Source organism: Colletes gigas, unplaced genomic scaffold, assembly GCF_013123115.1.
Source record: "Colletes gigas isolate AHSC1104 unplaced genomic scaffold, ASM1312311v1 Colletes_gigas_Sc00007, whole genome shotgun sequence".
Classification (NCBI taxonomy): domain Eukaryota; kingdom Metazoa; phylum Arthropoda; class Insecta; order Hymenoptera; family Colletidae; genus Colletes; species Colletes gigas.
The window spans coordinates 5,640,256-5,659,936 of NW_025106636.1; the positions used below are offsets into that span (position 1 = coordinate 5,640,256).

At 41.1% G+C, this 19,681-nt stretch overlaps 1 protein-coding gene across 5 annotated transcripts in view; it reads right to left on the reverse strand.

Moving 5' to 3' along the window:
• LOC122396184 (nucleolar protein 4-like) overlaps positions 1 to 19,681 on the reverse strand; it is a 102,399-nt gene that overhangs the window by 65,570 nt on the left and 17,148 nt on the right. For 2 of the 5 annotated variants that reach the window (XM_043394357.1, XM_043394355.1), the window contains exons 2-3: positions 16,679 to 16,709; positions 2,905 to 2,981 (exon numbers count right to left, since the gene is read on the reverse strand). The exons of 1 other annotated variant lie outside the window; for it this stretch is intronic. In XM_043394357.1, the coding sequence (XP_043250292.1) occupies positions 2,905 to 2,981; positions 16,679 to 16,709 (108 nt within the window). The remainder of the gene's footprint in view (positions 1 to 2,904; positions 2,982 to 16,678; positions 16,710 to 19,681) is intronic. 2 more of the 5 variants (XM_043394359.1, XM_043394360.1) reach the window with 1 other exon arrangement.

Genomic DNA, 19,681 nt, shown 5'->3' on the forward strand with positions numbered 1-19,681 from the left:
AATAATAATCACCTACACGACAGATCAGCCTAACCATTTAACGATACTAATTTCCAGAGTTACGCGAAAAATTCAATTATTTTCTAAACGAAAAATATAAACGATATTAAAGGATTATAAAGAAACCAACTACTTGGAAATGCAACATTTCGAAGCAGTTTCAACAAATTGAAATACAATTATAACGGGTAAATTTGAGTGGTTTTCTGACTTCCTAAAAAATTGCAAAAAAGTTCCAGGGAAATATGCAATAAAATTGAAAATGATTCGTAACTTTCGTTCCACGCTCGCAGGTATTCGAAGCGTTTTCAGCTCATCAGTATATTCAGCAAGGTGACAAGTAGAAAAAAAATACTGTACGACCCCCACCGTCGGCGAGGATTGTCTGCAAATTACACTCGCCCGGTGTACCGTCTGGCACAGACAGGTCGACGTACTCGGTGTTCGAAAAATGCGCGATGACCTGCGTCACCATCTGATGCGAACCTACTGCATACTTTGAGAGCCCAATCATTCAGCGCAGCCGCGATGCAGTCAATGCATACACGCTGAATGCAGTTGTGGACATACTTAGCGATGGGATCAAGCATATCGCAAGTAGTACCGAAACCTTACCGGACGCGTTCCAATTCTGTACCAACGGTCGAAAAAACGAAAGTAGTAGCCTAAGAACCGTACTCTGAACTCTTGTATTATTAACAAATATACATTAACAACTTTTAAACAATATTTATTGTCAATCTACACCCATTTGAGCGATCCTCTAAATCTAGACTCTGGACTCTAAGCCCAAAATTAGGCCAAATCAATGTCAAACATCTCCAAATCTTCAGCTATCGAGCTCCCCATGGAGCAAACATACTGTATGCAACTTTTGGGGTTGGACAATCCTTTCAAATCGATTTTGCTTTTATCAACTACCTAGACTCTAGACTCTAGATCCAAAAACAAGTCAAACAACTTCAAATCTTCAGCTATCAGGCTCCCTATGGAGCAACAATCCTGTACCTAACTTTGAGGGGTTGCAAAATCCTCTCAAATTGATTTTGCTTTCATCATCTACCTAGACTCTAGACTCTAGACCCAAACATAGGCCAAAACAATGTCAAACATCTTCAAACAATCAGCCATCAAGCTCTCTATAAAACAAAAATCCTACACCCACCTTTGGGGGACAGAATTTACGAGGATGTGTGACTGTCTAGACTATCAACTACCTAGACTCTAGTCTCTAGACCCAAAACTAGATCAAACCAATGTCAAACATCTCCAAACCTTCAGCTATCAAGCTCCCTATGAAACAAAAGTCCTACACCCAACTTGGACAATCCTTTAAAATCAATTTCCCTTTTATCGACTACCTAGACTCTAGACACTAGGCCTCCAGGCACAAAGGGAGGTGAAACCAGTGTTGATACACAGGAAAATCGTCCGCAATCGAGATCTCTATGAAAATATCAGTACCTGGAGCCTACGGAACAGGATTTACCAGGACTAATACGCATCGAAACTAGTCTGCGCACAAATCAGCCCGAGGAGCTAGCGTCAGAGTTAACCGAGACACGCGTAATCAGTGATTAGCGATCGCGCGACAAATCGTCGGTTATTGGCACGTTACGAGCATTATGCGCGCTCGTTAATATCACTCTCCCTCCGCGACAGCGAAGTTCAAAGTCGTAGATTTCAATTAGCCGCACCGATGCGACGGAGCACTGGTACATCTAGGCTGCGGCTATGCGTCAGCTAGGCCGCGACAGCCGAGCGTTGGTTCCCTCTTCAGCCACGCCACAGTAATCGAAACGCAAACCGGCCGGATCAATGATATTAGCCGCGATAACGTTTCTCCAGCTCCCGTCGTCATAATGGAAGGGCATCGGGGCTTCACGAGATCGTGAATGATGCAGTTGTACACGATATAAGACTGGTAACTGCAACTGCACGATTAATCACGGCTGTCAGGGTTACGCGGAATTACGGAGTGATTGATTTTCAACGTTCTAAGTCTACCCGTCGACGTACCCTCTTCTTATTTGCATCATAGACATTTTTTTTAGGGGTAACTGGACCCTTGATGGTCTTGAAATACTTCCTACGCAATGATCTGATCGATTAGTACTCGATTGCTAGAGAAATGTATGTCTCGTGCAGTAGTCCCTCGCTATATGACGAAAAACGAGACTCGCCAAATGCTAATCATGATATTTTGAGTGTAATTAAATGTAATACTTTCGTATGAAAGTTCGTAGTAGTGGTGGGGACGATTCCAGCATATTTATCGAGGATGAAATTGTTTCGGTTATCCGGGTATTGCTATAGTGCAATTTGCGCGTTAAAAAGCGTCGTGCAGATCGATCTACGATCCATTCTACAACCCCCAACGACGAATTGATGGTTTCTGACCAACGCGAACAGCCAGAAGTACTTTTTCTAACCATCCTGCGCTAGAAAGTAATCGACCGCCTTGATTACTATACTTTCTCCCGGCCAGCAGCTCGCCTCCGCTGAAACTTAGGTGTTACGTGCATCATCGGGACGCACTGGTGGTAAGTTTAGCATAAAAATTACCTCGGAACGATGCCGTATAAGCGTGCGCGCGCCGATATTGCCGAGTATTACCGTAACTGCCGCTGTATTATGGCAATTTTCAATTTTGCCGCACTCTCAATCGCCCCCTACCCCCTCTCTACCGACCGCCAAATGAGTCTAGCTACTGCAAGGGGGAGAGAAAAATTGGACAGACGTCGCTCGGGTCCCTGTTCTCTCTCGGTTGGCTGTATCGTGACATTAGTTATTGCAAAAAAAGTGTCACGATGCCCCATTTGCGATGGTGCCGCGACAGTGTTTCTCAAACGTCGCATAAAATAAAATTGTTGGCGAACAGTCCAAGAATAAAATTGAAAATACCTGTAATTTGTTTCTCTTCGGTTTGTCTTCGTAGTTTGGGATTGTGTTCAAGGTTTGTCTCACGAATGATGTCTTACCTGCGAACAAAGAAAATGGATTTTCATTAGACGAACGTATTATAAATGTACCTAATATAACGTTCAACAATGTGTGACCAAATGATGAAGTATGCAGGTAATTTTGATTTTTGTTACCGGAGAAATATCTTATACTATAGTCCCTCGTTTTAAGGTCAACAATCAGGTCCGCCCAGTTGCGAATAATAATCTACAGTATAAAGTTACAGACTCTGAGACGAAAATGTATCTCTCGAAAGTGAATTTGAACAGTTATCGGGTGTGAAATTCATACCAGATAACTGATACAAAATTTGTACAATTATCCGGGATGAAATTTGATCAGTTATCCGGGGTAGGATTACTCTACAGTTGTGCAGGGTAAAATGTTGTATATTTATTTAGGATAATGCATGTGCAGTTATCGAGGGTAATATCTGTACAGTTATCCGGGTAGCGCTGTATTCGTCCGTTCGGACCGGAGTTACTAGCACAGAATCTCCATCATCTCGCCTAGAAACTGGAAGGCAAAAACGCGGAGGCTAGACGCGTGCAGAAGTTGCGTTCTAAATTGCATTCGATAAACGCCGTGATTTCATGCAGTTTCGTCGTGAAGCTGCTGGTGGTCACGGTTGCTCGTGACTGCCTCGAAGTAACGGTGAAGATCGCCAGGATTCTTTCGCGAAAGTAACGGAGCGAAGGAGGTGGAAAAGGTCGTCGGCTGTATCGAGCAGCGAAATTAATCACTCGGGATCGATAATATCTCTCTCTCGCTTTGACCTCCAAAGATCTCGATCTACGAAATCAACAGTGAAGCCGGGAGGCTGCAATTACGATTCGAACGTGCACCGTCGATCCTCGAAGGACTGTTTACCTGTTCTTTAACCTTACAACGTGGAAAGAATTTAATTTTCAATGATTCATTCAGAAATATTATCCTCTAATTGTTTTCCACGGTACAAATTACGTTTGTTGATTTATTCAAAGCGAGAAAAAAGTGCTGCGATTATTTTATATACTATAGGTTAATTAAGAGGATTGTATTAATTTGTTCGTAAAGAAAAATAATTTGATGGTAATAATAATGGGGACAATGTGAAATTTATACATTTCAGAAATATCAGAATTATACCAAAGTATTATTAAACTAATATAAATAAGGAAAATGAGAGCAAGAATAGACGTGTTTTTCACACGTACGTAAATATTGATCGAATACTCAGGTGCGCAATATACAAGGTGTCCTATTTTCACATCGATATTAATTGAAATTTATTTATCGACGTCGACTCGAATACTCGCCCGAATAACACGGACACTATTTAACCCATTAGCGAAAATGCAACATTGATTATTACTATTTTTTTCGTGAGATAATTAAATTTAGAAAATGACCGTATGTTTCATAATGGAGTAATTATTTTAATTTCTCCAAATAATAGAGAAATCTCAAGCATGGCTGTATCGCAATAAAAATTTTCAGCTTCCGATACGCGTCATTTTTCCTGAAGTCGAACGATATTCCTAATAATTCTTATTTAGATAAATTATTCAGAAGGAAAGTATTTGCCCAGTCGATGATTTCGAATACATATTCATTCTGCAATTATTTTAAATACATATTCATTCCGCGCTGCTCGAATAATGGCCAACTCCACTCGGTCCGAACGAATTCTCACTCTTTCGCCGTGCAATTCCATCGAGAGTCGGTTTACGATCCCATCCCAGACCATTGGCGCGATTTCTTTACGGGCGTTAGTACCGAGCCGTGCATTTCGTTTCGCGAATGTCAGAGGTAACGTTGCTCGCTGAGGGTTTTTCGCAGGAAACGTGTAGCGATACGATGGATATGAAGGCGGAATGAAAGCTGCTGGAAGCACCTTCGCGGAGGAAGAGAAAGGACGCCATCGAAGGTGTACCGGGGGAAAAAAGTAGGAAAACGGACGCTCGTTTTTATCGAGCAGACCATTCGATCGCCCAGTAACTCTAATAAATACTTACTATTAGAAACTTTAAGCGAAATAAGAGAGAAAAGAAAAAATTAATCAGTATTATTAACCAACACACAAAAGAAATAGTGTAAAGTCCTTCGACACGTTCGGTTGAAGCGAAATAAGTTGGCTCCTCGAGGTCACCGAGGCCCCATCCCCACCACAGAGCTTAGCTACCTCCACTGGCGCCCTCTGACGTGGTCAACGCTAAGTTTCCACGAATGGAACGACAAAAGTTGCGACTGACGTGATTTACAATCGAAAATGGCCTCGAGTGACCGGTCAATTTTGTTGCAACTATAGAACTACCTTGCATTCAGCAGGTCAATCTCGAAAATTGATCATCATCGAGGTTATATTTCGCGTGTGTGTTTCCGTCCGGGCGCCAGTAGATAAATTCAATTTCCTACTTCTGAAACGGCCGCGCTGCAACGATATTTTACATTTTCCATCGACAACCTCGTGGCCCTGCGTTCGATGATTTAAGCTCGAACGCATCATCACCCCGGGACATCAAAAAATTAAATCAATTAAAACAATTCGTTTAATTGAAATGATAATTGAGTTACGCGAGCGCCCGAATAACCAGTCGCGTCTCGGCGCCATCGTGTGCGTTCTTTTACACCTTTCTGGCAAACGAGAACTATAATTATATAATACAAAGTACTAATATATATACAATAATTTTGAATTAAAATTTTTAATTTGATTCACTTTGCAGAAAAATTTTGAACGATGTAAGTTTGATTCGTTAGAATTAACATAACGTTTGTCGAATTCTTTATTTACTTTTTAAGCTCGTCGTTTGCTAATAGGAGGAAGGATAGTTGATTGTTATCGCTGTTGACGGTGTAATTTCGAGTAATGAGGACGACGGTTACATTTTAATCTTCATTATTGAATTCGTCGTCCGAATGTGGGAGTTTCCTATTGAAGTGCGACCAACGCGTTTCGAAAGCAATTTTATTCTGATTAATTTCCTGCTGAGCAAACTTCATTGGGCAGGATAATTATGCATATTCTCAATGTTAGATTTCGAATTACTGATTTCAAAATATTTATCATCAGATCTTAGTTGTGCAAATCTCCCCAACAGCCTCCATCGAAATGGATAAAATGACGGTTTCAATCGTTAATATTGTTAATATTCATTGATACACGTGACTTTATTACTGCGGTAATAATACTTTGAATAAAATTAGAAATTAATTTTATAAGAGAAAGCAAATATTATACTCGTTCGTGTCAAACACATGAACAATTAACAACAGAATCGTTGCGTTGCAACTTTACTCTGACGTTTGTTTTAAATAACAGTTGTTTACGTTCTGCAATATGAATGACAAATTCCGTAAAAGTTTCCATAAAAATTGATGCAATTTAAATTTGTACGAGGATTAATGTTCATGCATGAGTGTATATTTATTTATTTAAAAAAAAAACAGACATTCGCTGTTTGAACAATAAAAAACAATACTGATGCGAGTGATTCAATAATAATATTTTCTAAAAAATAAAGTAGAAAGTCGATTTTTTCAAAGGTATACAAATTATTTTTTTATATTTATCCCCTTGATATGTGTAATAAATTTCAATCGTAATGGAACTGTTTCTAAACCTAATTGTTGTTTCTAAACCTAACCTCAAAATTTTATTCCTGAACCAAAGACTGGCCACCTATCACACTCCATAAATGATCAACAACGAATAAAACAAGTCAGATAAGGCAACATGTGTAGTCCTCTTTGGAAGAGGAGCACTCCAGATTCTGAAAACCTTCACCAAAAGGTCTACGCCCCTCCAGCGATCAAAATTTCACCGCTAATTACACGGAGCAGGATTCACGGGCGCAGGGGGCAAGCCTTCCATCGCGTTGGTTAAAAAGAGGTTCACCAAACCTGGGCTTAAGATTGGCCAAGGCTTGGCATCCAGCCTGATCCAGCCTGATCCAGCCCTAACATAAAAGCGACCATTCCGCCTCGGAAAGTCCGTGGATGCACAATTAGGGAATCGTGGAACCGTTGGGTATCCCTGCCAATTCTTGAGAACCTTCCGTCGGTATTAAATGCGAACCCCTTTTCTGGAGGTGGTGGTTTATGGAAAAGGGGACACGGAACGGACAGAGGAGGGTGGGTGGGGACGGGATGGTGGCACAGAAAGAGGCAAAGAGACGGAGCTGCCTAGCCTCAGACTCCAAATGGGACTTGGTAGGAACTTTCTGGCAGCGTGGTTGCCAGTTCTCTGCATCGTGGATGCACCTGCAGACAGAAAGAAAGGGTGGAAGGTTGTAGGACCGACGCGGAGGTGGGAGTAAAGTAACGAGGGCTGCCACGAGGGTCGCCATATAATTACCGTTAATTGAATTCTTAGTGGCGGCCGTCCAACCTACCACCTACGAGACACTAAGGTCCCCTAGGGTCTTTTGCTTGTTAGGACGCGCGCGCGTTGCGTGTGGATCGACTATACGTGCATGCGTGTGTACCTGGCTTGCGTGTATTTACGAACGACTGTGACTGGGAAGCCTTAATGGATCGAGAAATTATTGCGCGAGATCCTCTGGAGGCCGAAATCATTTTGCCCGTTTGTGTTTCTTTCACCTGAAAGCTGGGACTACGTGTTTCTTATACCGGGTGTCGCGTTTTAATCTCTAAATGGATGCAGCACTGGGTCGGAAACATCGGGAATGGCGAGAGATACACCGAACAATCGATGACGCCCAGGTGTTCCAAGCTTCTCGTTAGTGCCTCGTATTATGCAATTAAACATTGTTGGTTTTTTCAATAATTTTCTACGCGGACACAGTTTAGAGCAGTCTAGGTTTGGGTTTTTGATAATCAATTAACGATGAATGAGTGGGGGTACATTGTGGTGGGGGAAACTCTTGAGTGACCTTGAGCAGCCACTACATTTCAGTCGCACCTCCAGCGCGACGAGTTACTTTCTTACGAGACTTGGCTCTAAGAATACAGAATTTGGAAATAACGATGGAATCATATTGTTTTTGCATGAAATTTGTTATTTTTGTCAGCCATTTTACAGATAAGTTGGTTTTAATCTGTAAATGGAAGCAGAGTACTGGGTTGGAAAAATTGAACGCATTGGAGTTTGCACTGGTAAAAATACATTGCCGCTAAATTACAGTCGAACTGATTTCTTTATTATGCTCGAAAGTCTCGAGTTTTCGATTTTGCTTCGAATTTGTTTGACAAATCACCGAACGAACGTGCCTTGAAATTAGAATTATACAACGCAATAAAGAAAAATCACACTCTAAACAAGTCAAAGGCCAAATACTATTTCCTGCATAAAAAAAAAAAAAAAAAAATCACCAAACTGGCTCACGCTCGAAAACGCCAGATTAACAACCCCCGTCACTGGCACGGCTCGCGAGGATATTTTTCATTTAACCGGCATCGAGCTTTTAAAATCGGAAATATTTTTTACCAGGACGAACACGAATAAACGATCGAAACAACGGCCGGCAGTCGTCAGTAAATTTCACTAGCGGTCTCTCGCACGGGAGTGTAATATCAATTATAAACGCGTAACCAATAACTATGCCCGCTCTGTATGCCCGTTCTGCCAGTCGCGGGGCCAGAATTCGTCGAATATTCACCAATCCCGCGTAATCGAAAAAACGGGAAACGGCCGCCAGAGTGCCTTTTCATCGCGTTACAAAACACATTCGTTTCCTGCCACCGTGTAAATTCTATTGGCTTTTAACCGTGCCTCGATTCTTCCTCCAAACAGCCGTGAATCAAGAAAACTCCATTAATAAGAAGAGTGGGGGACACGTCAGGATTTATAGATATTTAAAATAAATTGTCTTTTAAATTTTAGGCACCTCGGAATAGAATTTTCACTGATGATTTTTTAAACATTAATATGAACAATTTTGTTTTATTTTTAAGTAAAAGTCGAGAAAGGATTTGAATCTACCTCGATTAAACGCAATTTTTTAACGACAAACATAAAAACTGCTCGTTAAATGATACTCCAAGCGTTCCAATGCATTTGTTTATTTACGAAATTTCCAAATATTGTATTGCTGCCCATAATATCGCATTCGTTCGGTGAAATGGCCATACAAAATATTTGATGCAATAAAATCTGTCCGAATGAAAATTACAAATCACGCCAACTACACCGTTTTATCGATAGGGAATTCGATTAAATCAATTTCATTAGTTGACTGCTGCACCCTGCCAATAAAACCCCTAAAAAAGAATATATTTTGAAATTATCGCAGAATTTAAACAAACATTGTTAAAATGACTGATAAAATTACCAAAAAACAACGGAATCGTGCAAAACGGAGAAAGAGGCTCGAGAGATTCTCAACTATAATTCGCGCGACCGTACATCGAAATTTCATTTTTCACGCGTGCTTCATAAATTAAATTTTGCAATCACCTACTGATAAATTTAAACAATCTATTTAACTAATAACATATCAATACTATATTTTAACACCACGAAATTAAATCCAAAACGAGTTCGATTCTTGTCGTCTGATCTGAGTTAGGTTATAACAAAATAAAATTGTTTCTTGCAACGCGTTATATCATAACTTATACCCGTCTGAAAATGTATTGTCTGTATTTCGAAACTAAGTACTATTTCTATAGTTGGGATATAGAAACTATTTCAAACGCCTGGAATAATATTTCGAATCGAAAGTGTTAATTGTTATTTTTCGGGGCAAGGGATCCAAGGGGAACGGAAAATAAACGCAAATAGAATTAAACCACGGCGAAGGTAAACCGAAAACTCGGACTTCGATTCCCGATGACACGTAAGTACATGCTACTCGCTTCGAAACTCGTGGCGGGTTAACCGTGAAACCAGCGGCAGCGTAGATAAGTGTTAGGTATCAACTTGTTGCATTAATTACAGCGGGGAGGCTATTAGCCATCGATTCGCGCGAAATCTCGTTTCTCTCTAGTTACCTCTCTTCTCGGTTTCCGTGTACACAGACGCACGCGTACACGGGTTCACCGCTGTTTAGAGGCTCCGTGTACACGCGTTCAAGTCTTCCGGATTTACGACACGCGCGTACACAGGAATCCACGTGGACAGTGGCCTGATATACCGGGTGTCCCACTTCCTTTCACCACCTTCGATTCCGACTACAATTACGAAACGATAACAAAGTACCAATCGCATCTACGAAGAGCCAATAATGTGATATGACTCGTTTGTTTCACTATACAGGGTGTTTCAATTAAATTCTAATTGAATTAATTTGAATCGTTTTGGTACGAATGCAAACTTATTTTTGTACCACAATTTATAAAGTAAATATTTATAAATATTGTACACTTAAAATTATATATAGGAAGAAACTAGTTCCAGCCGCACTGGTATTGGCTTTTTATTTTTAAAACTTCGTAGAACGTTAAGTGAAGTAATCTAGAAAGTCTTTTGAAATGTTCTTATTTAAATTGAAAATTGTTATGAACATGGAATAATAATGGGGAACGATTATTGGCGCTATAGCAGCGACTTTCTATAAACTATTTTCAATGCACGACAGTTCTGCCACTGCACGCTAGAAATATAGCAGCCTTAAATAAATTTATCAATATTGGTTCTCCTTTTAAAATCTAGATAACCACTCAGAAGCGTTTGCTGTCATATTTTAATAATTTAGCAGAATAAAAATAGAAGTTTCTATTTAAAAAAAAGAAAATTGAAAACACCCACCGTATAAGCACTAAATAGAATAATTATATGATCTATTGAAATCATGAAACTTTTTATATTTAACATGGCAAAATGCAATATTTTCGAGATATTTGTACTGTATTTAATTTCAAATTTTTAACTCGTTCGTATTAAAAAATAATTCCAAAGTCTACTATCGCAATGTACAGACCTGAAGGGGTTCGTTAATGGTACACGAGTACCAAAAAAGAATAAAAAATAATATCGCTGGTCATTACTCAAACGAATAATGCACCATCAGGAGCCATTGTTGCTCCTTAATCTTTGAATTACAAAAGTAATTACAAGGTAATCAATTACTGCCCAACTCCGGCTAAGAAGTCCTCGGTCGTAGAGTTTTATGCTCTCGCGGGAGCGCGTGCTGCTTTCCGGTTAAAGGAAGGTGCTTGTAGGAACGGATACGTGAGCGGAAGTGGTCGCTAGCACCGCACCAGCAATTACGCGGACCCACACGGCCATCCCTATCAGTTCGTCCACACGTGACCGTGTGAAAAACACGTGTGTGTTGCCCACGCACACACGCCCCGTTTCACGTCGGCTGCTCCCTTAAGACCCGTGCACAAGTGGCGAAAACTGGTAGCAAGTCATCGCTGATAAGGGTGATTTATACAGTGTGTCTCGACCGCGACCGGTACAACCAGATGGGAAGTGCTTCTACACGAAAAAATACACCGGAAACGTACAATAAATTTTTTTCGTACAGCGCCCAGTTTTTGAGAAAATCGATCTCGAAAGCGTTTGGAGCACGCGAAACTATTTATCGAGATTTGGTCTAGCGGTGAATATTTTTCTTTTCTTAAATTACGCGATTCATTAAAGTGAAACTTTTTGTGGTAATTAATATGTTTATGGAGATACCACATGATTTTTTTCGTGCAATTTGGCGCAATAATAAATGGGTTATTAATAATATTCTGATACGCTGCAATCAGAAATTGCAAACGAATAGTATAAAATAAATAGTGTGTAAATTTATAGATGTATTGCTTGTATTATTCAAAAGTATCCTCGATTAAGCTATGTTTACTTTGGAGGGAGTATTCTAACCGCGATCTAATTTTCTTCTACCGTGGCATCGAACGGAATTTCTCGAACGACATCGTAATAGTTAACAATTATTGCAATCGTCGATCTGAAAAAAACATTTATGATGCGAACTGACGTTCGTCTAGCGTAAACGCGGCTTTAGTCGTGCAAATACGGCCGGCTCACCGGATGAAAAAAGCGCGCCGCACATTTTTTTCCTTTTCTGTCGGCGCGGTCAGCTCACCTTGATAATGCGAGATATCACGCGAATACACCAACAAACGAGTGTATGTATGGAGTGAAAAAAAGGAAAAACGAAGCTGACGGCGCGGCGAGGGGGGAGGGGAAGAGGCCAGTGGGTATCTGTAACTGAACACTGCGGTTCGCGCGAGTATGCGAGTCTGCGAGGAAAATTAAATATTATACGCGGTTTCTGCCGTGAATTTTTAGTTCCTCCCGACTACAATTAAATTCGTTCCTACCCCGAAAGAGTAAACTTGCGGAATACTAAAGATGCCGCGCGCGTTTCGGGGCCCTGATTTGCTGCATTCAATTTGGAGGTTCGGAAAGGGAAATCTCAAAAAACAAATAGGCAATTCGAGATTGTTGAATACAATTTTTTTTTTTCAGATTCATTGAACGTTAAAAAAGGGTAAAAACGAGTGAATTTTGATTGGGCATTATAAACCGTAAAACACGAAAGCCGAATAAGCATTTTTGTTACATGAAAAGGGATCTACCCGCGCAATTATTAACAATAATACAATAAAGCTACGCGATAAAATATCGCGAAGGCAGTGAAATTCGACAACGTGTACCGAACAAAAAGTATTTTTTATATTATAAAATTAATGTCTCGCACTTGACGCGCACGGCGAGCTTTTAGTTTAATAACCAATACGCCAAACTCGAATCGTTGCAAAATTCGTTTTAAAAGTACGCAATAAAGATCTGCGAAAAATTTATTAAAAATTGTTTGCATGTACAACAACTTCGCTAGATTTCAATTAATATTTCCAGGAATTTATATTAAAAATTACACACCGATCAATTGCACTTATAAACTGGTTAAAAATTATTATGTAAAGCTAAACAGTACTTACTGTGTCCGAGAGTAATAAATAGTTTGCGTACATTTAAATTAATTCTGGCGTACTCTTTAAGATTCTTGCTATATTTCGTTCAAAATAAACACGTTCAGATCCAGTAAACGCAAGAGTATATAATGAAACCGTCTTAATTTAACAATTTTACATCAGTCACGACTATAGAATAATTCTAGAGCAGCTATAGAGCAAAAGTACAGTTGCTATAAAAACGTACTATAAAACAGGAAAATGGTTACCGTGGAGCATCTGTATAGAAGCTGTAGACTAATATACAAGAATTTTGAAGCTCTAGAATCTATAAACTACTGTACAACATATAGAAAGAATGTTTAATAGAGCAGGATCGTACAACCGTACAGAGCGATTCTTTACGAATTACAGACAAACTATAAAACAAGTATAGAGCCGTCGTAAAACAAAACTATAGCGCGGATCGTCGGTCAGTTCCGAGTTAAGTTTAAACAGCGAACGATACATGGCTATTAACACGTCTACGAAAGAATAAACGACAAATCAATATTAACAGGGCCATAAAGCAACTGTAACCCGACAATAAAAGAACAATAAAGCGGCCGCAAAACAACTTTAAATCGACTCTAAACCGTTTATAGTAGCCCCTTGCGCGCTGCGAAACGTCCAAGGAACGTCCACCCACGTCGGCTCGTCGTTCTATCGTGCCTCTGAATAAAATCTCGCGCCTTGGATCCCCGGCGAACGAGAGATCACCCTTCTCGCGATCAACCGGTGCCCCGTTCGATGCGGTCGCTCGAGATCCTGGCAACTCCATGTCCCGGCTAAATTCGAAAAGGTCGATATTTCAAATGCCAGCATCAGGGGTTAACCGGGGGCTATTTTGAGTGTACCGTACGGCATGTAGGACCCGAACACACCACCCGTCAATAATCCGCTGAATAAACTATCGTCCGTCCGCCCACATGGCCACCCACCCGTCCACCACAACTCCACTCAACCGCCACGTACAGTCAGACATATATCACGTAGGTGGCGCTGGTGTGCGCGGCGGTGTCCCTTCGTACGTGTGCGCGCGGAACGTGCTAATATATGTACCGCAGGCGCGGCTGGACTAGCGTAAGTGGTGGTGGATCGCGTGCATGGTTCCTGGCCGTGTGTGTGGGAAGAGGGAACGCCAGGGGTGGAGGCCGGGGAGCCGTAAACTCGACCAGAGACCAGTCACGAGGGAGATACAACGATGGCTACGACCCGAGGAAACGAGCAAAGTTCCGCGAATAAAATAATAATTTTGTTGCGCCCGTTGTCCACGGCACCGCGGTCGAAATTCCGTCGCGGAATTGTACCGCACGACCGAATTGCCCGCGCGCGGATAGCTTTTCCGCGGCGGACGCGGCGTATCGTGACGCCCGTTGCGTTCGAATTCGTCCACGGTAGATGAGTAACGGCTCTCTGCCGTGGAAATATCGCGAACTACATCGCCTGGTGTCCACTCGAGCTTGATCCTGCTCTAAAGTCTGGAGGGGAAACCATCGAGTGCAAGAGCTAGCTCTAAGTGTGGGTTAGGCCCTCTAAAACATTACTGTAATGAATGGTTGCTATCAAATGTCCTATATATAGTTGGTATAGTATCTAGAGCAAATTGTGATTCAAATAGTAATTTTTATAGCACAAAGGATTTGATATTTACGTTACTCAATCTTGTAACTTTGTAACAAAGTAATTTCTAGTACGAAGACCCATCTGCTAGGTCGTGAGAAAGACCTCTCATTCTCGATGCGGACTCGTAAAAGAAAATCTCTCAAGTGGACATCAGGCATAAGAGCTCCTTCACACAAGTGGGAGAGCATTTGTCGGGTATCACATGTTTGTGTGAGACACCTTTACTCTGAATGCTGTGTCCAGTAGAGCAGTGACTCTCAATGGTGCTCCCTTCACCCTCGCTAAATAGAAAACTTTTGATTTTTCTTACAGGCTCTAAATAAACTATCGACTCTGACTATTGCGAAGGTGCTGTACGTGAATCAGAAACATCAACTATTGAAAATGCACTCCTCTGAATAAACTGTACGATCCATTTCAGTAGAAATTTCGCAACTACGATCCCCGCGAGTCCCGTCGACGTGGTCATTTTGCTTCTATAAAATTCACCGCATTTTGTTTGTATCCGAGCGACATTCGAATAGTCGCTAGCAAGAGTCACCTACATACGAACAGCGCGATGTATTATTGACACCGCAACCCCCAATGTAGCTCACCACCGTCGACTCCCCTTTGTGCCCTCCCTTGTTGGAAATTGGACAGGTATGTGCTCTCGCCTATATGTATACGCGATATATATGCACATATATGTATCTGGGTACCGGGTGGCGTTCTACAAACTATGCGCATCGCTGTCGCGAGTGCGCCCAATAAATTTTTTCCGATGTTTTATTCTCCCGCGCAACCGAACCTCCTTCTCACCATGGAATTATAAGCTATACAAGACAACCGACCGCGTATCTGTGTGCCCGTTAAATTTGATCGATTCGACAGCAATAAATTCGTCGTTCGGTTTCACGATGAATTCGAACCCTTCGTGGTCCGCCTGTAAAAAATACAACGCTTTACGCTGTCCTGCAGCTACAGTTCTACAATATATGAAATGATCCGAACAACAAACTACGTTCTACAATAAAGGACGAAACCGATTAAACACTGCCCCTCGCAAATACCACTCTTTTTATCGTGCGATCGACGGGAGAAAATAAAAGAAACGTCATAGAGAAATACAAACGGGAAAGGTGGAAACGATTTGATGATAATTTTATAATTTTTTACGCGCAAAAGTGAATCGAAAACGTGGGGCAAATCGATTTTTGAAGGTGTTGCGCGCACGCGCGAGATTCGCTAAAATTGGGCTTAACGAACTTCGCTGCGAATGTCTATCATATTTCTACGTATTTTGGGCAGTGTGTACGACTAAAAATTGCCACCTCTATAGTATTTTTTAATAACTAACTTCGAAAAAATCCTGGAAGCCGAAATTCCATTGTGTGCGCGTGCCCCGCGTATTTTCAAAATCGATTTTCATGGAAACGATGCCCCGTGCAACAAAATTCTATATGACATTTTTCATTTATGTTTACGTATGAAATCTGTATAGAAAAGGAACTATAGAGAAAGTATAGGTAGGACATAGTGATTATGAAATAAGTTTAAAAAGTCTAAAAAAGAGAGCAGCCACACAGAAACTATAGACAAAGCGAAAGACAAGCTCAATGCAATTATGGAGTAGTTATGCAACTACTTTAGAGCAACTCTATAGGTGTAACTGTGAAATAGAATTCTAGAGCAACTATACAGAAATTATGGAGAAAATAAATAACAATTTTCAAAGAGATATTACATAATGCAAACTTCTAGATGCTTCAGCAAGACTATAAAGCAACTATATTAAAACTATGATATTACTTTAGAGCGACTATAACACGAAGTATCTATAAAACTCTATAAACTGACTTAATAATTGATTAATTAATTACGTTTACTGCAAGTACAATGTTCTTGAACTACAAGTTACATTTTTCAATAATTGCTGCTGATTACACTTGCAATTGTAATTGTTAAACGTTACTACAGGCTATGTGTGTTTCCTTTAGTGAAATGTAATTATTGTCAGCAACAGTTACAGTTACATTCATAATCGCAATTGTTCATTAGATTATGTTCTGCTCAAATTGCTACAGAATTACTATAACGCGTGTCTACAAGAATCGTGAGACGACATAAAAAAAGACTACAAATATAACAGAAACTGACCTGTGCAGCCATTACAGGGCAATATTTGCATAACTCTACATAAACTTTAAACCATTTAGAAAATAATTTCGTTGCGAAGAAAAAGTGTACTCACTATACAGGGTGTCCCACGCGACCGAGCCAGGCTGTATCTTTGAAAAGAGCCAAAAGGCAAAAGAGATTTAGATTGCTCGATATTATAAATTCATTAATCTTTACACACATAATAAAGCATATACACTTAAATATTACTATTTTACAAATTTAATTGTTTGTTCGCGGGTATCCAAATGTGTTCTCACGGAGAACGAAAAAATGCATCAGTTGGTAGACTGGTAAAGGAATGGGGTTCTGTTTAAACAATGACTGCGGTTGCACTTCACAACCACACGCACACGTGAAAGCACACAATGGTGCTGTGGAAATACAGAGCATGTAAAAATCATTTAATTTTGCCTGATGACTTTTTTCTCCAACCCCAACCGTGTTAAGGGGTTGCGCCAAGTTCCCTGGGCTGACAATTAAGGTAGCTTCTAGACATTTTTTTTCACGTCGGGTCTGTGGTTTATTAAACATTCGTGCAGCACTTAAAACGAACATACATTTCACTGTGAATCTAGTAAACTATAGTTCTTCGAAACACTCAAAAGCTACATTAATTTTGGCTATCCTAGCATAACCCCCAGAGAATATAATTTGGATTATAATCTTGCAAATAGAATTTTTATATAATTTACAAACTTCTGGCGTCATTATGACGTATCTGTACCCTCGAATTCAAATCTCCAAACAGGTTCACTGTCCAAAGTGTCACGATCCTATCCAACAACGCGACGCTGTGCTCCATATATGGACCATGGACAGTGAACGCGTTTGATAAATGAAACAAAATATTTCACTCTTAGAAACGAGATGTGTGTTTAACTGGAACAAGCGATCATCCTCGTAGCTCGATGGAAAGAAAAACTAAATTCCAAAATAATTTCGAGACGATACGATTTAATGAAAATGTTGCAAAAGGAAGCGAATCGTCTATCAGCGACGGTTTGCCCCGGACTTCCCCAATAATCTCGCGAAGACTTACAAGGAAAGGGCGTTCCAGTCTACGCCTGGCATGCAGTTATTCGCATTAAAAAACTAACGTTTCCGCGCGCGTAGACTCCTGCTCCTCCCCGCGCTCAGCCGTCGGGACGGTCTCATCGGTGATTTCCTGGATCCTCTCTGTCTATCGAGGAGGAGAGAAGCCACGAAACTTGCGTATCTATGCGCATAAATAATGAAAATCCGCAGACTCGGTATAATTACCCGACCGTCGCATCCGGTCTCAATTCCGACAATCGTCGCGAAGATTTTCGGGGCCACAACCCGCGGCGACGTTCGTATTTTTAGGGGCCCGGGAATTCAATTACGCGACCGGCGGAAAGACGCCCAAGATATACGCCGCTATCTTCGGATCTCAATCTTCCAGCGCCCTTAACTGCAGCCCTTAAACTCTCTCTGTCGGTCGGTCGGAATTATCCTCCGACAGTCAAGAGCCCTTCGGTTGCCCTAGGTCCGGGATTACCCGGCGATAATCGAATCCTCTCGCCGCTAATTGACTACGGGAGTAATCGCGAGTGAAACTTTCATGCCTCGCCCGATTCGTGCCGTTCTCTCTGACTGACAACCGACTCAAGTGAGAGACCAAGGGGGCGGCGCGGAGGAGGTTAGGCGAGCCAGTATTACCAGAGAGATGCCTCTCCGGGTGCACGTAATTGAAGTAAAGCGAGAATCCCCCCCCCCCCCTTCACAGCTCTGTCAAAACGAATTTGCTATAATGAATGTTTTTTGTTCCCTTTTCGGTATTGATTATTGCCTCTGATCCGTCTTACATTCCTTGCTTCCCTGCTCGTCAGCGATTGATCAACGACTGCTGATTGGTGGGTCGATTCTGACCCGTACTGTTACTATGATCGTGTTACTTGCACTCTAAGAGAGTGGAGCTTTCTGGGTTACGAGGACTATAATATAATAAACTGTGATGGAGTCATTCGATAATGCCCGCTTTCAAGTGAAAATTTCAACCCCGGATTCAAGCAATGTAATTCATTAGGTTCTTTGTGTTACTCGGACTCTAAAAGACCGGGGCTCTCTGGGTTACGAGGACCGTGATACAATGCACTGCGATGAAGTTCGTTTCTGTTATTCGATGTTACCCGCTTTCAAGTGAAAATTTCAACCTCAGGTTCAAACAACGTAATTCATTAGGTTGTTTGTATTACTCGGGCTCTAAAAGACTGGGGCTCTCTGGGTTACGAGAACTATAGTATAATAAACTGTGGAGTCATTCGATGATACCCGCTTTCAAGTGAAAATTTAAAACCCGGATTCAAGCAAAATCATAACCACTGTTTACCTTTATATAATACTATAGAACTTATTGATTTTAGAACCGAGATAAAAATCGCGATTTTGTCACTAAAAAGCGGGTATTGCCCCTATATAAGCGGTCAACCTAGAAATTGACAATTTACGGAATGTTTAACTGACGTAACTAATTGTAGCGTTCGAAATTAAAGATGTAGCTATGATAAACGATTGAATATTCTGCAATGCCCACTTTTAAGTGAAAATCTTACCACCGTTCAGGTCTAACACACCAAGGTTAATATCTTTCTTCGCAAACACTGTAATCCAGTGTTAATAAATCAGTCCCGCCTAATCAACGCGATATCTTGTCTTTACCTATAAAATCAAATGACTCAACGAACACAGATAACGCACGATTATCGGTGCCCTAATCGTCCACGATGAAAAGCAAATAGCTAAACCGCGTTTAGGTGAGTTTCTCAAGAACACCGTTTCCAATTACTCACAGCTCGCCAGAACAGAACCAGAACAATTCCCCCGCATAATTGCAGCACTGGTGCTCACGACCATAAAAATGGTGGTCGGGCCCCAAGGGTCCTGTGTTCGACACGGGACAGCCATTGTCGCATAATTTCTACCGACGTATCCTTTAACGCCGTTAGGGTGTTCAGGTAGCCAACTGGCTGTTTCGAGTGGCAATCGTTAGCCCAGTATCAGCTCCAAGGATTACAGTGTCGTCAGCGAGTTGGTATTTTACAGACTCTGGGTG